The sequence below is a fragment of the Schistocerca piceifrons genome, chromosome 7 (genome assembly GCF_021461385.2).
Source record: "Schistocerca piceifrons isolate TAMUIC-IGC-003096 chromosome 7, iqSchPice1.1, whole genome shotgun sequence".
In the NCBI taxonomy this organism is placed as follows: domain Eukaryota; kingdom Metazoa; phylum Arthropoda; class Insecta; order Orthoptera; family Acrididae; genus Schistocerca; species Schistocerca piceifrons.
In genome coordinates this window covers 563,268,383-563,285,555 of record NC_060144.1, presented here as the reverse complement: position 1 = coordinate 563,285,555, position 17,173 = coordinate 563,268,383, and the positions used below count along the sequence as shown (strand labels likewise).

The 17,173-nt window shown below is 39.7% G+C and overlaps 1 protein-coding gene across 3 annotated transcripts in view; it reads left to right on the top strand.

The window, feature by feature from the left end:
* The first annotated feature begins 4,929 nt into the window (after positions 1-4,929).
* Positions 4,930-17,173, top strand: part of LOC124804632 — a 100,016-nt gene continuing 87,772 nt past the window's right edge. For 2 of the 3 annotated variants that reach the window (XM_047264844.1, XM_047264845.1), the window contains exon 1: positions 4,930-5,590. In XM_047264844.1, the coding sequence (XP_047120800.1) occupies positions 5,536-5,590 (55 nt within the window). In that variant the 5' untranslated portion in view covers positions 4,930-5,535. The remainder of the gene's footprint in view (positions 5,591-17,173) is intronic. The other variant, XM_047264843.1, reaches the window with a different exon arrangement.

Below are 17,173 nucleotides of genomic sequence, written 5' to 3'. Positions count from 1 at the left end.
ATGTGTGTTGTCCTTACATATTCATAGGTGACACATGACATCAGTCTCTTCAGCAAGTACATTACTCTTGATAACGTAACTGTTACTTGTTCTACATGGGTACTCCATGATAGTTTGAAGTCAAATGTAATGCCTAGAAATTTTGCATTTTGTTTTTCTATTTTTGCAGTCTTTGATAGACTGAACCACTCATTCTGTGTCTTATTTTCATTTCATAGTAAACCATTTGCATTGGACCAGGATGCTGCACTTTCTTTCAAAAAATTAATTTTTTGACAAGGTCTTCAAATACATAGTTTACAGACAAAAAAGTAGTATCATCTGCAGACATATAAATCTTTACATTTGTATTATCCAGTAAGTCGTTTATTTGTACCAGGAATAGAAAAGGTCCTAATTTTGATCCCTGTGGCACTCCAGTTGAACCTCAAGCATGTTTGGTAACTGACCTCCTGAACTCACCACCTGCTTTCTTTTGCTGATATAATTAGTTTTAGGCTTTTACCACAAATTCTGTGGCATTCTAGTTTGGAGAGCAAAAGATGGTGGTCAACACAATCAAAGGCCTTACTTGGATCTCATAAAGTTACCTATGTGTGAGCACAGTCCTCGAATTCTGATGAAAGATCTATAATAGTTCTACAGCTTGCGTACCTGGGTCTTTCTTTCCTGTAACCAAGTTGTGACGTACACAAACTTGTTCACTTCTAGGTGCCCACACATTTATTTATACATGATGCTTTCCAAGACTTTTCCTGGTACTGGGATTAGTAAATTTGGCCTGTAGTTCTTTGAACCACTGCTTGTTATTCCCTTATGTGCTCCACTCTCAAAGAGAAGGAGAAACGACTTCCATTATGCCTGTGTAGAAAATCAAATCTATATCTTATTTTACCCTAGCGGCTAAGCGAAATGAACTTAGGAGGAAACAGGACTGCCCTACAGTTTGCTGATTCTCTAAATTTTCGGAAAAGCGTTTGGTGAACATCGCGCCTTCTTCCCATCAGCGATTCCCATCTAAGCTCTAGGAGCATTTCCGCGGCATCCTCGTACTGGTCGAACTTCCCAGCAACAGTTTTGGCAGCGTAGTGGCAATGGATCGCACAAACTTTCTGTACACGATGATGAGGAAAGCAATTTCTAAATGAGGCGCACTGGAATAATCAAGAACATAAAACTCTCGAGTGTTATCAGGTTATTGTTTTATCTACGCTGGTCTGAGAACACCGCAGAACCTGGCGCACTTCCTAAATGAGGGATTCATGTCACTGTAAATAGCGCTGGGCCTGGGTTCATCATCAGACGGCAGCGAACATTTCTCGCTCAAATTTCGCTTTTTTGTCTTGAGGATGAGGTTGACTTTATGCATTACAGCATCTACGTCTGCTTTACTGATATGCGACCTGCTGAAGCGTAATCTAGACGAAAGACATTATGGCGAACACGTGTTCACGTACACTATCAGAAGGTGTTACGGTGAAATAAATCATTCATTCAAAACGTGTGGCTCGTTACAGTTTTACTTACAGCTGTATTTAGTCATCAAGATAGTTCATTACGAAAAACAGAGAAAATTCAGCAAGCGCTTGATTCTTCGCGTGTTCATTAGCGCGAGAGCGGCGGACAAGCGATCAACAATGCGTAATGGCAGATGCAACAGAGGAGACCCGCGTCACGCGCATTTTCTCCTACAAATTTTCAGAGCAGCTATTCTATTACGTGTCAAGTAATATATTTCGTTCTGCCAAACATTTCGTGTTTTACCACTTTGGTCAAATTAGTGTCTCTCATTTTCATTTAGAGGCACATCCGCGAGTGGAACAATGAAATGGTGTAATGATATTGTACCCTCCGCCACAGTGCGCAAGGTGGCTCGTGAAGTAGCGCAGTAGATTATCTCCCTCAGAAAGCCACGACCTAGTTGTTCTCGTGAAACTACTGGTTTCTTAACAAACCACAAGTTTTCATGCATTGCAAGAACTGTTTCCATGGTTGAAAGATTACGGTACGTACTAGCAAGGAAGAAACAATCCAAAACTTTACATTCCTATTTGTGTAGTGACAACTGCAACAAATACCAAGTGATAGCCCCCATTACATTTGTGCGCTCAATACTGTTTTACACTGAGTGATTGCATCTAATCACCGTATTCATTCAGTCATTCCAACAGTTGAAACAACGTCCTAAATTATACAGTTGATTTCTACTTCCATAGGACCAGAAACTGCGCCATCCTTGCACCTTATCCATTCATTATTGCTGCGAGATAATTTTGAACCATTAAGTTTGAGCACATTCAACAACAAAATTTTGAGGGCCCTACAACGATGTTAATACGCTATCCTGTCGAAAATTTACATATGAATGTTTAATACATAAACAAATATAGCAAAAGGGCGAAAATACTCTTAACAGAAGACTGCGAACGTTCACTATTGTGAAAATGTCGGATGTTATGAGAAATTGTTAACAGTTAACTAACACTTTGCCTAATGTGGTGTGTAGTTACACTGTCAGACCCCATCCAGATTTGATGTAGAATGTACGAGACATAGTACACTGATCAATACACATAGACTCCAAAGCGTCGCTACGAACTCTAAACAAATGATGGCTCTCATTTAACCTGATGCGAATAACTATACTCCAACTACTGCAACCTTTTTGATTTCTTGTGATATCGATAAGGACGTAAACTCATATTAATAATGTGCAATACGACAAATAGTTTATGAAGAAATGACAGCGAACGCTGGTTCAACGACCACTTCTCCGCCCGATGTTTCTCCATCACCGGCTGAATTGTTAGTGCAGTAGTAACAGTCGCTATGCACTGAGCCAACTCGCCAGCCAACAGCAACGCCGGAGGAGAGGGGGTAGGAACGCTGGTGCGCATGCGTATCCTTTGGCGCGAGTACGGACGAGGTGCCGCGCGCGCCAGCGCTCGCCGCGCCTTGCCTCCAGAATCAGGGCCTGTGCACGAGGCTAGCGGCCTGCCGGCCCCTCTATTCCCCTCCCGCCACGCGTACCCCTTCCCCTCAGCGGCTGTGGAGGTGGAAGGAGGAGCGGAGGGGAGGTAGGCTGTTATTCTCCGCCGCTTACAACATCGCAGGCCATGCTACACGATGTGAGCGAGAGTCGCTCTAGCGCGAGCTGCGACTAGGCAACGTGGCACAGTAAACTGACACTGTATTGCCAACTCCTAGTCAAGTTATGACATAGCGCACATACAATAATCTGCAATATATTCCTCTGACGTGCGGTACTGTTTTAATGTTACTGTAATCCGAGGAAGTACTTTAGAGGAGTTTTTTTTGCGTTATTACTACTTTTTAAAAATAAATGTAAAATAGAAATAATGTTGTTAAAGATATATGAACAGCTGCGGAATATCTCGGACAATTTGTAACCCTTTATAATTATTGTATAGTTTTGACAGAAATAGCTCCCGATTTAATTGAGCTATTGAAAAATAACTACAAATGCAAATATTTTTGAGAGCGTATGGTATCGTGGCAGTAGACTGCAGCTCAATAACTGTGCCAATGTACTGTGGAAATAATGCACCTGTAGTCGTGAATTACGTGGATCTAGTGCACACACGCGTCGAGACTTGTATTGCCACACACAGACCATCTGGGCCATGCATAGATAAAGAGTGTCACCAGCTACTGAATTTAATTTTTGTTATTTCTTCTTTTTCTTCATGCGCTGCGTAGTGATTATGTTATTAACTTTCAGTTTTACTTAAGGCGTAAGAGCAAGTGAAACATACAACAGAGAAAAATACGTATTATCAAGAACGTTTACAGCCTGTCAACACAGTTGTAATGTTCAGTTAGTCTCTAAATTAGAAAAAGTATCAAAGTTTATTTTAAGCTTGAAAATACATTCATTTGTGTGGCTAAACAAGTTGTGGGAACATGTCTTTGAGTATTTCAAGTACTCTCTTCTCCTTGTTGTTTGTGACAGTAAAAGTTTCAAACTTTGATACCAGAAGTTTTTGGAATTTGATTTGAGAAATTCAGATAAGCTAATGTCTAACTCACCTAGTGTTCTGGCAAGCATCTTCAGAAACGAACGAAGGAGAATGCGATATACCAGTCCTGAAGATGGAAAACATTGTTCTGAAACGTCAACGTCAAACGCTACATTTTTGCCCTCAACTTTTATAATGGATAACCCGCGAAGTTAAATTAACGCCACAATACGCAGTTCCCTTTTAATACGTTTTTTAAAAAGTTTTCACATCAGAAAGAAATATTACAAATCGAAGGGCGAACTATCAGAAAGCTGATGACGGGTCTTGGCCGTCAGTAGACAAATGTCCTAATATTCAGTTGTATATTTAAGGATGATACATTCTTTCGCCGCGGAACAAGTTCCAGTAGATACTAGTTCAGTACCGCACCGGGTAACATTGCCTCTGCGCCAGGGATCCCAAGGTCAACGTTCTGAGTGAGAATTGTCGATCGCAACTTCACGAGAAAGTAGGCTGCAAGATAAAACGAGTAATGAAGCGAACCATATAGAAATACAACTTGCATAACTTTTGTTTGTCAAAAGGAATCTTTTGAAAGACCTCCCAAACAATTTACAAACGTTTGCGTTCTCGAGTTTCGTGTACTTTGTAGACAGCAGCCAATGTAGGGGTGACGGGACGGGAGGGGAGGTAGCCGTCCTTCGCTGCGCACCGTAAGGCTGAAAATCGCTTGGCCACCGTCATGATTCTCGTCCTTACGGTCTTGTGCATTAGGACGACAATTGTATGTCTTTGGCAACATTCCCACTCCGGGTGTGTTTTTTTTTCCTCTGCGGCCTTCGGGACTGTTGACGCCGCCAGATATACGCTGATGAACATAAAGAATATAAGTTCTAGAGGTTATGTTCGGTATCTAAATATATGAATTGAATTTAATTGTACTTACTTATGTAACTTGTGGTATCGAATACTGCCACAATTTCGGTTTCCCTAGAGTTTCGATAATTTTCTAGTGATATTTCTTATTATCTTATTTTGTCTATGAACATAATACTGCTTTCATTAGACTGCCGCAGATGAGATGTTGCAACTCTCCTCCGTGCCGTACTTGAGGGACCATGGAAATTTAAGCTCTAGCCTCGAGCCGGGGGCCTGGAAATTTGATGTGACGTCACAGGAATGACGATGTAGTCTTTTTGTTATTGCAGCATGGAGCGCTGCCATTGGTTGGTTCCCCTCGATGACCGCCATTTGACGAGAATGACTCACAGGTGGAGAAAAACTGGCGCTGAGAAAATAGGGACCCTGTATGCGAGGCTAGGCGGGGCATTTCCCTTGGCTTTCAAATCGAAGGGGAGAAATGTGTAACGCTCTGAACGCGAACAGAAAGAATGAAGTTTACCAGTCGAAGTGCTGCGTGTGCGCGTTGTCATAATAATGACGAAATGTGAAATTTGTATACAATTTACACACAAGTGATCCTTGTTTTCGTATTCTGTCTGCTCAGTGCTTTCGTCAATTGTTACATGGCTGAAACAACGTGAGAGCTATAATGGCGTTATCCTCGGTTGCCGCCTTATCGAACGCTGGAAATACAAATAAAGGAGGTAAGGGAGAACTGACGTATCGTGCGGAAATGAGTAAAACTGTTGACGTGATTGTTTTTTTTTTTCTTTCACTTACATATGTCACTGTATGTGGAACTGTTGAATTTAAGCAGGTGGTTTTACTTTGTGTTTATAGACGTCTGCCTGTATAGGAATTAATTTTTTGAAAGTTTGCAAGTATGCTACGTACACAGCTCACATGTGTCATTGCTGTCAGATAATGTTATGTGAAATTTCATGTAAAAGTATAGTTGACCTAATTTGCTTTAGATTGCATGTCAATGTAGAGTCAGGAGTGCCTTATATATGTTTGCTGAAGTGTGGCAAAACCCTTGTACATTTTGTTTTAGCCTCTTAATGGCATATGGCTTTACCTTGGTCTCCGTAAAATTAATTTAGCCTTACCACATCGTGCTGTCATAACACGTATTGTAAGACGTCATCAGTTGACAGATACCATAATTACGCCGTTAAAAGATTTTCTACCCGTTACATACGTTAGACGATATTAAAAATACAAAGTGACGTTTTATCAAGCCCGTACTGTATATTGGCCCTCTTTACCTACATATGTAAATAAATGATCTACTCAGACTGTTTTCCGAACTATAAAACATTTCTTCGTGTAAGACGCAAACCATTTTATTCTTAGCCGTAATTTATAACCTGTCAATCAACTAATGATACTGGTATGCAGAAACCTATATTTTTGTAAGAAGCCACTTCATGTGTGTACTAAATCCGATATTTATTTTGTGTCAGGTATTTTTAATCTGTTTTACATTATTAATATTTTTCAATTAGCATCGTTTTAAACTGAATTTTCTGACATCTGGTATTGAGATGCAAAAAATTTTATTAGCCGACACTAAATTTGTTTGGGTTATTTATCTATCTGTACCAGAATTTGTATGTTCGTATGTACAGTAGCTCTTGTCGCGAAGCAGGTTTGTGACACGGACAAAAAGTAGTTTTCAGTTCCTCTAGGCTACATTTTTTATGCATAGTTGAAGTTGAAAACCATTTTCTTTCCTCCCATAAATTTATGTGGTTTACGTTTACCACTATTGTATCTAAAACTTGCAGGGATAATGTGCAAATTTACAGAGCTTTAGGAATCTTATTGAAAAGCATATCAAACATGTGTTCACATACATGTATTCTATTAAAAGTCCACCAGTTGTGAAAGTTCAGTTTATATCCTGCAAAGTTAGTACTAAAAGTGAATAATATGTGCCATTTTCTTTTGAGTTCTTTCTCTGAGTTAATGGTACTTACCTACCAATAAAATAGCAAGACTCACAGACTGCTGGATAATCATGAATTCTAGTATGTTTGAGACAATCGTTTCTCATCACTATAAGATTGCAGGCCATGCTGTCACATTCTTGGAATGTTTTTTCTAGGCACAGTAATTTGGTCTTTCTGTTCTCTAAATGTACATGCTTACCATTTATTTCTACTGATGAGTAGTCTGCTTTTCATCTTGGACTCAACAAATGTAGGCTGTGTTTGAAATGTTTTAGATCAGTAGATAGTACTGTTGGTCTAATTGATTCAGTGTCTCAAAATTTATTTATTTATTTACTTTTAACTATAAAGAATGAAAAATTGAAACATGGTAGCCCATATTGTAGGTAACTACTCTTTCTTTGGCAATAATTGTGTTTGTAGATGTTTAATATACCAATGTGGCTCTGAATAAGTTATATTAAGAAATGAACAACAGCTGAGGGAAACTTCATATTCAACTGTGTGATATGGCATTCATTGACTACCAGTATCTTGCCAACTTACAGTACTTATTAATATCAGTGCTACTAGTCTTGTGGTCATTTATTATAATGCCCATCACCATATATCTGTACGTATGGTAGGCATACAAGAAGTCATGTCATTGAAAACAAATTTGTTAAAAAAGTGAAGTACCTACTATTTCCAGTTTTTTGTTTTACAGAAAAATCTGTAAAAAAAATTTATTTTTACTGAAAAATAACTTACAGGAATACCCCCAAGCCAGGCTCTTAAGCTTGTTGCAGTGTGTTTGACTAATCACTGGTGTTGTACAACAGTGACCTATGCATACATATCAATTCCATTTTTGAAAGCTCATTACTTGAAATTAGAGGAATAAGATGTGGGGTCTAGTGTAGCAGGGGATACAACCCGTCGGCTTTGGACAATGACGTCACAAGTCGCCAGAGAGCAGTTTACCATTTTCGCTTTTGCTGTTATGTTTCAGTTTCGTTTTTTTACTGATTGCTTAATAAAGTGGATCTGTTTATTCTATCTCGTGAGATTTTTTTTTTAAGAAAGCCAAAAAACACTTATCAGCCACTGGAGGGAGCTACAACACTAAGAAGAATCGCTTCTCGATTGGCGACTTGTGACGTCATTGTCCAAAGCCGACGGGTTGTATCCCCTGCTACACTAGTCCCAAGATGTGTGCTACAGTTTGCACTGTAGTCCAATATGAGATGTGTCTTGTTTCTATGAAGGACATAAAATACTGTTCACATTATTTTTAATGAGATTTGAGCAAAATTTATGACAGCTCTTATTAGTGATTCTCCTATGGAACTTGTGAAACTACACCTTAAGGACTTAGGCTTTGCCATTGAAAAGTGTTATTTCTCGTGATCATGCAGTACAACACTAGGCCTAGGAATCTTTTGTATAATAGTGTTGGTCTCTTAAGTATTTTTGTTTAATTTACTTACTAGTGGAAAATATGTTTCATCCATAATGGCCTGTCTAATACACAAAAGAAAATCGTACATTCACTTCTTCAGTGGTCATGCCATATAATTAAGAGGAATTTCATAGTTTTTACACTGTGAAATGTGTGTGCACCTGTCATCAGATAAGTGTAACATAATACATGCTCTTGCTGCATGATACCATATTGCACACATATATTTGTCACTGCACTTTTGAAAACCACAGTATTTTGCATATATTATTATACCAGAGATGTACCGTATGGCAGCATTACTCTTTGTTCATTGTGCTGCAGGTGTCAAATGACACTACCTTCTAGTCACATCACTGCCAAATACATAACATATATACAAGCCAGAAATATGTTTCATAGTCTAAAACCATGGTAGTGTGACTGAAACAGTAAGTGTACTTGTAAATAAAGATGACTGAAGTAGTAAATCAGTTATTTTTTTGTGTCATTTCTGACAGTTTAATACACAAACCATTCTCATTAGTTTAATGCATGTACAATTCTTATTAATCTGTGATTGCTGATGCTATCAAATTGGATAACATACATTCCATCCTGTGCACTATAGGTCTATTCATTGTTATATTTACTAGGGATACTTGCCTCAGTTTGTGGTAGTGATGGGAAAAGAAAAAAATCAATATTTCTATCCTCTTCAGATAAATGTCTCTTCATGATAGTCATGTTGAGCGTATCAGAAGTATTGATGTTTATGTTTGTGAACACACAAAATCATATTTCTCATCTACACTTTCTGAAATTAGCTGTAATGATAAACCGATCTGCATCATAGCCCAAGACGTAAATGAAGTTGAAAGGTGACCGTTTGGTCGTCATTTGCCAAGGACAATACTTTTCATTGTGAAAACAAATGCTGTGTGAGAAATTTAGAGAAGCTACATTACATACGAGGAAAATTTTGGTGCTCTTTATGTACATTTAGGCTAATCTATATAATATCATATATAAAGCCTTTTCTGGATGCATTTGTCTTCAGTGTAGCTTTGTGTGACAGTGAAATCTGGACAGTAAACAGTTCAGACAAGAAGAGAATAGAAACTACCAAAATGTGTGCTGTTGAACAATGCTGAAGATTTGATTAGCAGACCTGATTACAAATAAGATGTACTTAATTGAATTTGGGAAAAAGAAATTACTGTGCGTCCATCTTTTTAGAGATAGTTGGGGGACTCAGTTGTTTGTTACAGGGTGTCGAATTAAACACCTTTCCGCCATCTAGTTTCCAAAATCGTTTTCTTTGGATGCCAGTTTCAGTGTTGTACTGTGCCATCTCCAGGCCTCTTATTGACATGACAGATGATGGTTGAATTGGTTGCTATAGCAAAAATCTACTAATACCAGTATTGCTGGCCCCTATTTTGATGAGAACTGAGGTAGAATCTTCCTACACATCGATCAGTGGCCTGAAGGTGGCAAAGGAAAATGCTGAAACTGGTAGCCAAATAAAACAAGTTTGGAAACTAGACAGTTGAAGGCTGTGTAATTTGACATCCTGAAAAGAAATGTACATCACAATTTGAGTAAAAGAGGGGATTGTTCGATAGAACACTACCTGAAGCACCAAGGAATTGTTTGCTAAAATTGGGTTAAAATTGAAGAGAGAAGCCAAGGCTTCAATACAGGATGTAAGTTCAAGTGCATACAGGTTGCAGTAGCCCAGTGGAGCTGAAGAGGTTTTTACAGGATAGACTAATGAAGAGAGGTACATCAGACCAGTCTTAGGGACTAAACACAACAACAATAATGTACATGTGTTATACATCAAATATGAAAAAATGAGGATTGGGGATGGGGGCGGCTAGTTAGTTAGTTACATGTTCCATGGACCATTGGATCATTTTGCACAATAGATCATAATGTAATGTAATGAGTCATTTTACATTCACATCATGAATCAATTAGTATGTATGGTTACTTCTCTCTCTCTCTCTCTCTCTCTCTCTCTCTCTCTCTCTCTCTCTCTCTCTCTCTTTGGGAGGAATTGTCAAGGAGGCACTTTCTCAGTTCATTATCAAATTTTCCTTTGCCATCTGTCAGACATTTTATATCACTGGTAAGTGATCAGAAATTTTTGTTGCAGCACTGTGCACTCCTTTTGTAATAAAGACAACCTTAATGTGGTGTAATGGATATCATTTTTCTTCTATTATTTTAATTATGTACCTCATAGTTCCTTTTCAACTGCAGTGAATTACTTTTACAACTAACTTCATGAGGGAATAAATATACTGTGAAGCAGTAGTCAGAATGCCCAACTCCTTAAACTGATGTCTACAAGATGATTGTGGGTGGCCACCACATATTATCCTTACAGCAAGTTTTTGTGCAATGAAGACTTTTTTCCCTTAAAAATGAGTTACTTCAGAACATCATTGCATATGACATTATTGAATGCAAATATTCAAAGTATGTCAGCTTAATGATTTATCTCTCCCCAAGATTTGCATGATTCTAAGCACAAATGTGACTGAAATAAGTTGTTTTAGGAGTTCCAAAATGTGTTTTTCCTTCTATACGAACCCTTAAGAAGTCTAAAGTTTCCACCCTATTTATTATTTCCTCACCATGTATTACACTTATCATTGGTGTAGTACCTCTGTATGTGCAGAATTGAATATGTTGTGTCTTTTTAAAATTGAGGGTGAGACCATGTGCAGAAAACCAGCCAATGATGCTTTTAAGATTGTTGTTTATCATTTCTTGTGTTTTTGTACATATGCTTGGATTGTTACAATATTGGTGTCATCTACAAAAAGAACTAATTGTGCTTGTTGTAATCTAGATGGAAATCATTTACATGCATGAGGAAAAGCAGTGGACCTTTGGGAACCCCATACTTGATTTCTTCCCAGTCAGAATTGTGTCACTGGACTACATTGCTTGAATTACTAAGTACCGTGCATTCTTTTGGTCGGATATGACATTATGCATTGGTTGGCTATACCATCAAGCCCATGAAATGTAAATTTATCTAGGAGGCACTATATAACTCTTGTTTGAACTTATTTGCAGACGAAGTTAATGTTTTTGGTTGTAATTGAAAGTAGCCTATGATCTCCTTTTATTCACATCAGTAGATTGAGTTTACTATCAGTTTAGGGTGTATTCTGGGTGCTCAGCTGAATTTTTTTATTTAATTTTTATGCATTTTGGGCATAAAAATTGAATTAACAGAAAGCACATCACAAACCAGCAACTAATAATCGTAATAGCTACAGGGATTGTCGTTCCACAGCAGGGAAGTATTTATTTGTGAACCTATAGCTTATACATTTATGGTCACTCTATATATTTCATGTATTTTAGAATACTGGTATGCCCAATTGCTAATGTTGCTTGACATAAGCTATGTCCTATCAGTGTTTGTTTGTATTGTTGCACTGCAATACCCTACCAGACACAAGTGATTCCAGTTCATCCAACATTCCATCCTCAGCTTCATTGCATTTTTTGCCTACCACCACAGGATCCCAATTTCTGCACTGACTTAATATGACCATTTTTATTTCAATAAATCAGAAGAATTGTGACTGCATTTCTCATGACAAAAGGTGCAAGAACTCTTCTTGATGAACTACCCATGGTAAAGTCACAGTGGGTCTCATATATCATACCTAATGCTTGTACAGGTATACTAGAAACATTACATTTCTACTTACCTTTGTGAGTAATCACTGGATTCATTGAGCCAACTGTGTGCACCCCCAATTTCAGATCAAATATTCATTGTGACTTTGATTTCACCTATTTCAACATTCGTTATATTGCAGCTTCAACATTTCTGAAACCCATTGATTCATTTCATTTTAGGAAATTTAATTCAGTTGTCAAAATGTTTTAAAAAGTATGTACTGATGTTTCGGTTTGGTGTCATTGGTAAATTTCCAGGTGCCATACATCTACATGATTAGTCTGCAATTCATACCTACATGCTTGGCAGAGGATTCATAGAGCCAGTGTCCGATTATTTCTCAATGGTTCCAATCTTGAACAGTATGTGGGAAAAATGAACATCTAAATCTTTCTATGTAAGCTCTGTTTTGTCTTATTTTATTGTGATGGTTATTTCTCGGTGATAGTTGCCAAAATATTTTCGCTTTGAGTAGTTGGTGATTGAAATTTTGTTAAGAGATCTTGCCACAATGGAATACGTCTTTGTTTTAATTATTGTCACCCCAAGTTCCATGTCATATTTATGACTCTCTCTCTCTCCTCAAACAGTGGGAAATTGAGTATGGAATGTAACAATACAATGAGGAGGATAGTTGCTTCTCACCATATAGCGGAGGTGCTGAGATGCAGAAAAGCACAACAAAGAGACTGTCACACAATTCAGCCAACAAGGCCTTTATCAAAATAAGACAACACACACACACACACACACACACACACACACACACACACACACACACACACTCACTCACGCCAACACAATTTGCACACACATCACCAGTCTTTGGCAGCTGGAGCCAGACAGCCAGCTAGTTGAGCGTGGCTCCAGCTGCCAGAGACTGTAGTCATGTGTGTGAGATGCGTTTGCGTGTGTGTGTGTGCATACGTGTGTACATTGTCTACTTTTGACATGGGCCTTTTTAGCCCAAAGCAAATTTTGTGGCAGTCTTTTTGTTGTGCCTTTCTGCGACTCAGCATCTCCTCTATATGGTGAGTAGCAACTATCCTTTACATTATATTGCTATTTTCTCTCCTGTTTCACAATAATACAAAACGAGCTGCCGTCCTTCGAACTTCTATCAGTGCACCTTGGTGATCAATACGATAAGGATCCCATACTGAACAGCAGTACTAATTGAAAGTTTCACTGCATAGTTCTTCTCTCATTTGTGTTACCTAGAACCTCATATTTGAAAAGTATTGTGAGTGAATGTCACATTGCCTCGTGTTATGCTGCGCTGTGTGTCAAAAAAAAAAAAATATCTTCTCTCCACACTTTCCTTTTGCTGTTTACTTTAGCGTACACACTGTAACTTGATTAAGTCTGTACATACCCTGGAATAAGCCATTTTCCATAACATTTTACATATGTGGCCCATCTTTATTAATGAATGGTATCTTAGCTTTCTTATTTGTTAAAAACTTTAGGTGAAAGTGCTCACATGTTTAAGCACATTCAGTCATGTTTGTGCCACACACAGTAATTATTTAATTGCTTATTATAGTTCTCTCTGTAATATTTATTCCATTCCTTACAGGTGCAGCTTTATCTCACTGTCAGACAGAAGGGAAATATATTCCACGAATCTTGGGAGCTGTATGTCCTCGCCTCCCAGTTTGCCTTTGAGGCATGCATCCTTAAATCCATGCATTTATTGCTCTATGTATGGTGTTCACAATTAATAGAACATTTTACTGTCTTAACAGAGTATTTTTTTTTTTTCATTTAGTTAGAATTTTACCTCTGTACGTGTATGATTTATTGCCGCAACCATAGTGGTTCTATAGTTTTAATTTTCATTCAGTTTGACATGCTGCTGTATATCAGTTTTTGGTGGTCTTCTGGAAGAGCTTGGGATACACAGGTTACAAAAATTTTGAACTCTATTAACTTTTTTGCCATAAATAAGTTAAGTTTTGTTAATTAGTGAGACTTGTTTCACATGATTAGTGCTTGAGAATATTTATAGTAAAAAAGAAAGTGTTAATTTACAGAACTTCAAGTAATTTCAAAATATACAAGGACGGGGATAATTTCAAAATGTCATTTTTCATTGCTATATTTAAGGGAGAGACAGAGAAGCTGATTCGTTCCAGTCTTATGTCAGATTACAGATGAAGTTAAAATTTTTATTTAAGTGACGTAATTGTTTGTGATCAGTTAAACCAAGTTACAGCCCTGAGGTTGTGTCAGCATGATTGATTGAAGTTTTGCTTTCAGGTTTTTAGCAGAGTTGATGATTCCATTTTTTACACACAATATTTTGACAATCAGCCCAGTTGCCCTCTTCAGGTGCTGTGAGCTGCCTTCTTATGCATACTCACTACCTGGACTCCAACCCATTCAGGCATATTTCTTTAGAACTCGAGCAACGATTATGCATAAGAATACAGCTTACTGCACCGGGATTGTATGACTTGGTCGGTTGTGATAATATGGTATAAAGAAAGTGGAATAAACAATTTGACTGAACACCCGAAAGCACTCAATTAATGTTATGATCATTTACAGTTCAGATCTTTCCTTGTTTAGATCACTTTTTCATTTGTAGGCTTTATGATGCCCAGTAAGTTATATGATGTCCGCCCTCGTGGTCTCGCGGTAGCGTTCTCGCTTCCCGAGCGCGGGGTACCGGGTTCGATTCCCGGCGGGGTCAGGGATTTGTCCTGCCTCGAGATGACTGGGTGTTGTTGTGTCGTCTTCATCATCATCATTCATCCCCATTACGGTCGGAGGAAGGCAACGGCAAACCACATCCATTAGGACCTTGCCTAGTAAGGCGGTGCGGGTCTCCCGCATCGTTCCCCTACGCTCTGTAAAGAAGCATGGGACTTCATTTTTTCATTTTCAAGTTATGGGACTTTGCTATTGCAGATTTATCAATGAAATAATTTTTTATTGTTTACAGCAGTATTAAAAATAATTGTACCGCTTTTCTATTAGCACATTTTTGTGGATGATATCTAATTGGTGAAAGTAGCTCAATGTTTCGTACACCATTTGAAGCAAGGGTTCAGAACAACTTCTTTACGATTTGTGTTTTTGGTGTTAAGATTTAATTTCTGAATGGGTTGTTATTAAAATATGAGTTATTCAGAAGTGGATACAGTGCGAAGTAGTGAAAACAATAGCTGTGCTATTTATCGTAAAGTAGACACTTCAAGCTGCAGACAGGCACAATTAAGACACTCACCTATATCTTTCAGCCATAGCTGTAGTCAGCAAAAACACACACACACACACACACACACACACACACACACACACAACGCCATCTCCACCATCTCGGGCCGGAATCTTCTCCTACATTGTTGATATTCCTACCTGGTGTTTCCATTGTTTGATAACTGTGCTATTGGAATACAAGAACCTGTTTTCAGTTAACCAAACAAGAGAATACAAATATAGTATGGTCAGATACTAAACTTTTTAAGCTGTTATACACTCCTGGAAATTGAAATAAGAACACCGTGAATTCATTGTCCCAGGAAGGGGAAACTTTATTGACACATTCCTGGGGTCAGATACATCACATGATCACACTGACAGAACCACAGGCACATGGACACAGGCAACAGAGCATGCACAATGTCGGCACTAGTACAGTGTATATCCACCTTTCGCAGCAATGCAGGCTGCTATTCTCCCATGGAGACGATCGTAGAGATGCTGGATGTAGTCCTGTGGAACGGCTTGCCATGCCATTTCCACCTGGCGCCTCAGTTGGACCAGCGTTCGTGCTGGACGTGCAGACCGCGTGAGACGACGCTTCATCCAGTCCCAAATATGCTCAATGGGGGACAGATCCGGAGATCTTGCTGGCCAGGGTAGTTGACTTACACCTTCTAGAGCACGTTGGGTGGCACGGGATACATGCGGACGTGCATTGTCCTGTTGGAACAGCAAGTTCCCTTGCCGGTCTAGGAATGGTAGAACGATGGGTTCGATGACGGTTTGGATGTACCGTGCACTATTCAGTGTCCCCTCGACGATCACCAGTGGTGTACGGCCAGTGTAGGAGATCGCTCCCCACACCATGATGCCGGGTGTTGGCCCTGTGTGCCTCGGTCGTATGCAGTCCTGATTGTGGCGCTCACCTGCACGGCGCCAAACACGCATACGACCATCATTGGCACCAAGGCAGAAGCGACTCTCATCGCTGAAGACGACACGTCTCCATTCGTCCCTCCATTCACGCCTGTCGCGACACCACTGGAGGCGGGCTGCACGATGTTGGGGCGTGAGCGTAAGACAACCTAACGGTGTGTGGGACCGTAGACCAGCTTCATGGAGATGGTTGCGAATGGTCCTCGCCGATACCCCAGGAGCAACAGTGTCCCTAATTTGCTGGGAAGTGGCGGTGCGGTCCCCTACGGCACTGCGTAGGATCCTACGGTCTTGGCGTGCATCCGTGCGTCGCTGCGGTCCGGTCCCAGGTCGACGGGCACGTGCACCTTCTGCCGACCACTGGCGACAACATCGATGTACTGTGGAGACCTCACACCCCACGTGTTGAGCAATTCGGCGGTACGTCCACCCGGCCTCCCGCATGCCCACCATACGCCCTCGCTCAAAGTCCGTCAACTGCACATACGGTTCACGTCCACGCTGTCGCGGCATGCTACCAGTGTTAAAGACTGCGATGGAGCTCCGTATGCCACGGCAAACTGGCTGACACTGACGGCGGCGGTGCACAAATGCTGCGCAGCTAGCGCCATTCGACGGCCAACACCGCGGTTCCTGGTGTGTCCGCTATGCCATGCGTGTGATCATTGCTTGTACAGCCCTCTCGCAGTGTCCGGAGCAAGTATGGTGGGTCTGACACACCGGTGTCAATGTGTTCTTTTTTCCATTTCCAGGAGTGTATTTTGTCTCTGAGCTGTGATGACTTGTGGAGAATAATCTCCCTCAGAGCAAAAAATATCAAACTGTATGTTTATAATGTATGAGTCATTAGAAAACTACGATCGTACCTCAGCCCAATGCGCACAGTACCCTGCCAGTTTGTGGAATTGTTCTTCGAATTTGCTTTTTATCCCAGTTTCATCCACTTGACTATCATTCAGTGCAATGTGTGCATCATAATTCCCACCAACATGAATTGTCTTACCACTGTGTTGCATTCCCTCCCCTGACTAGTATACATTCATTACAA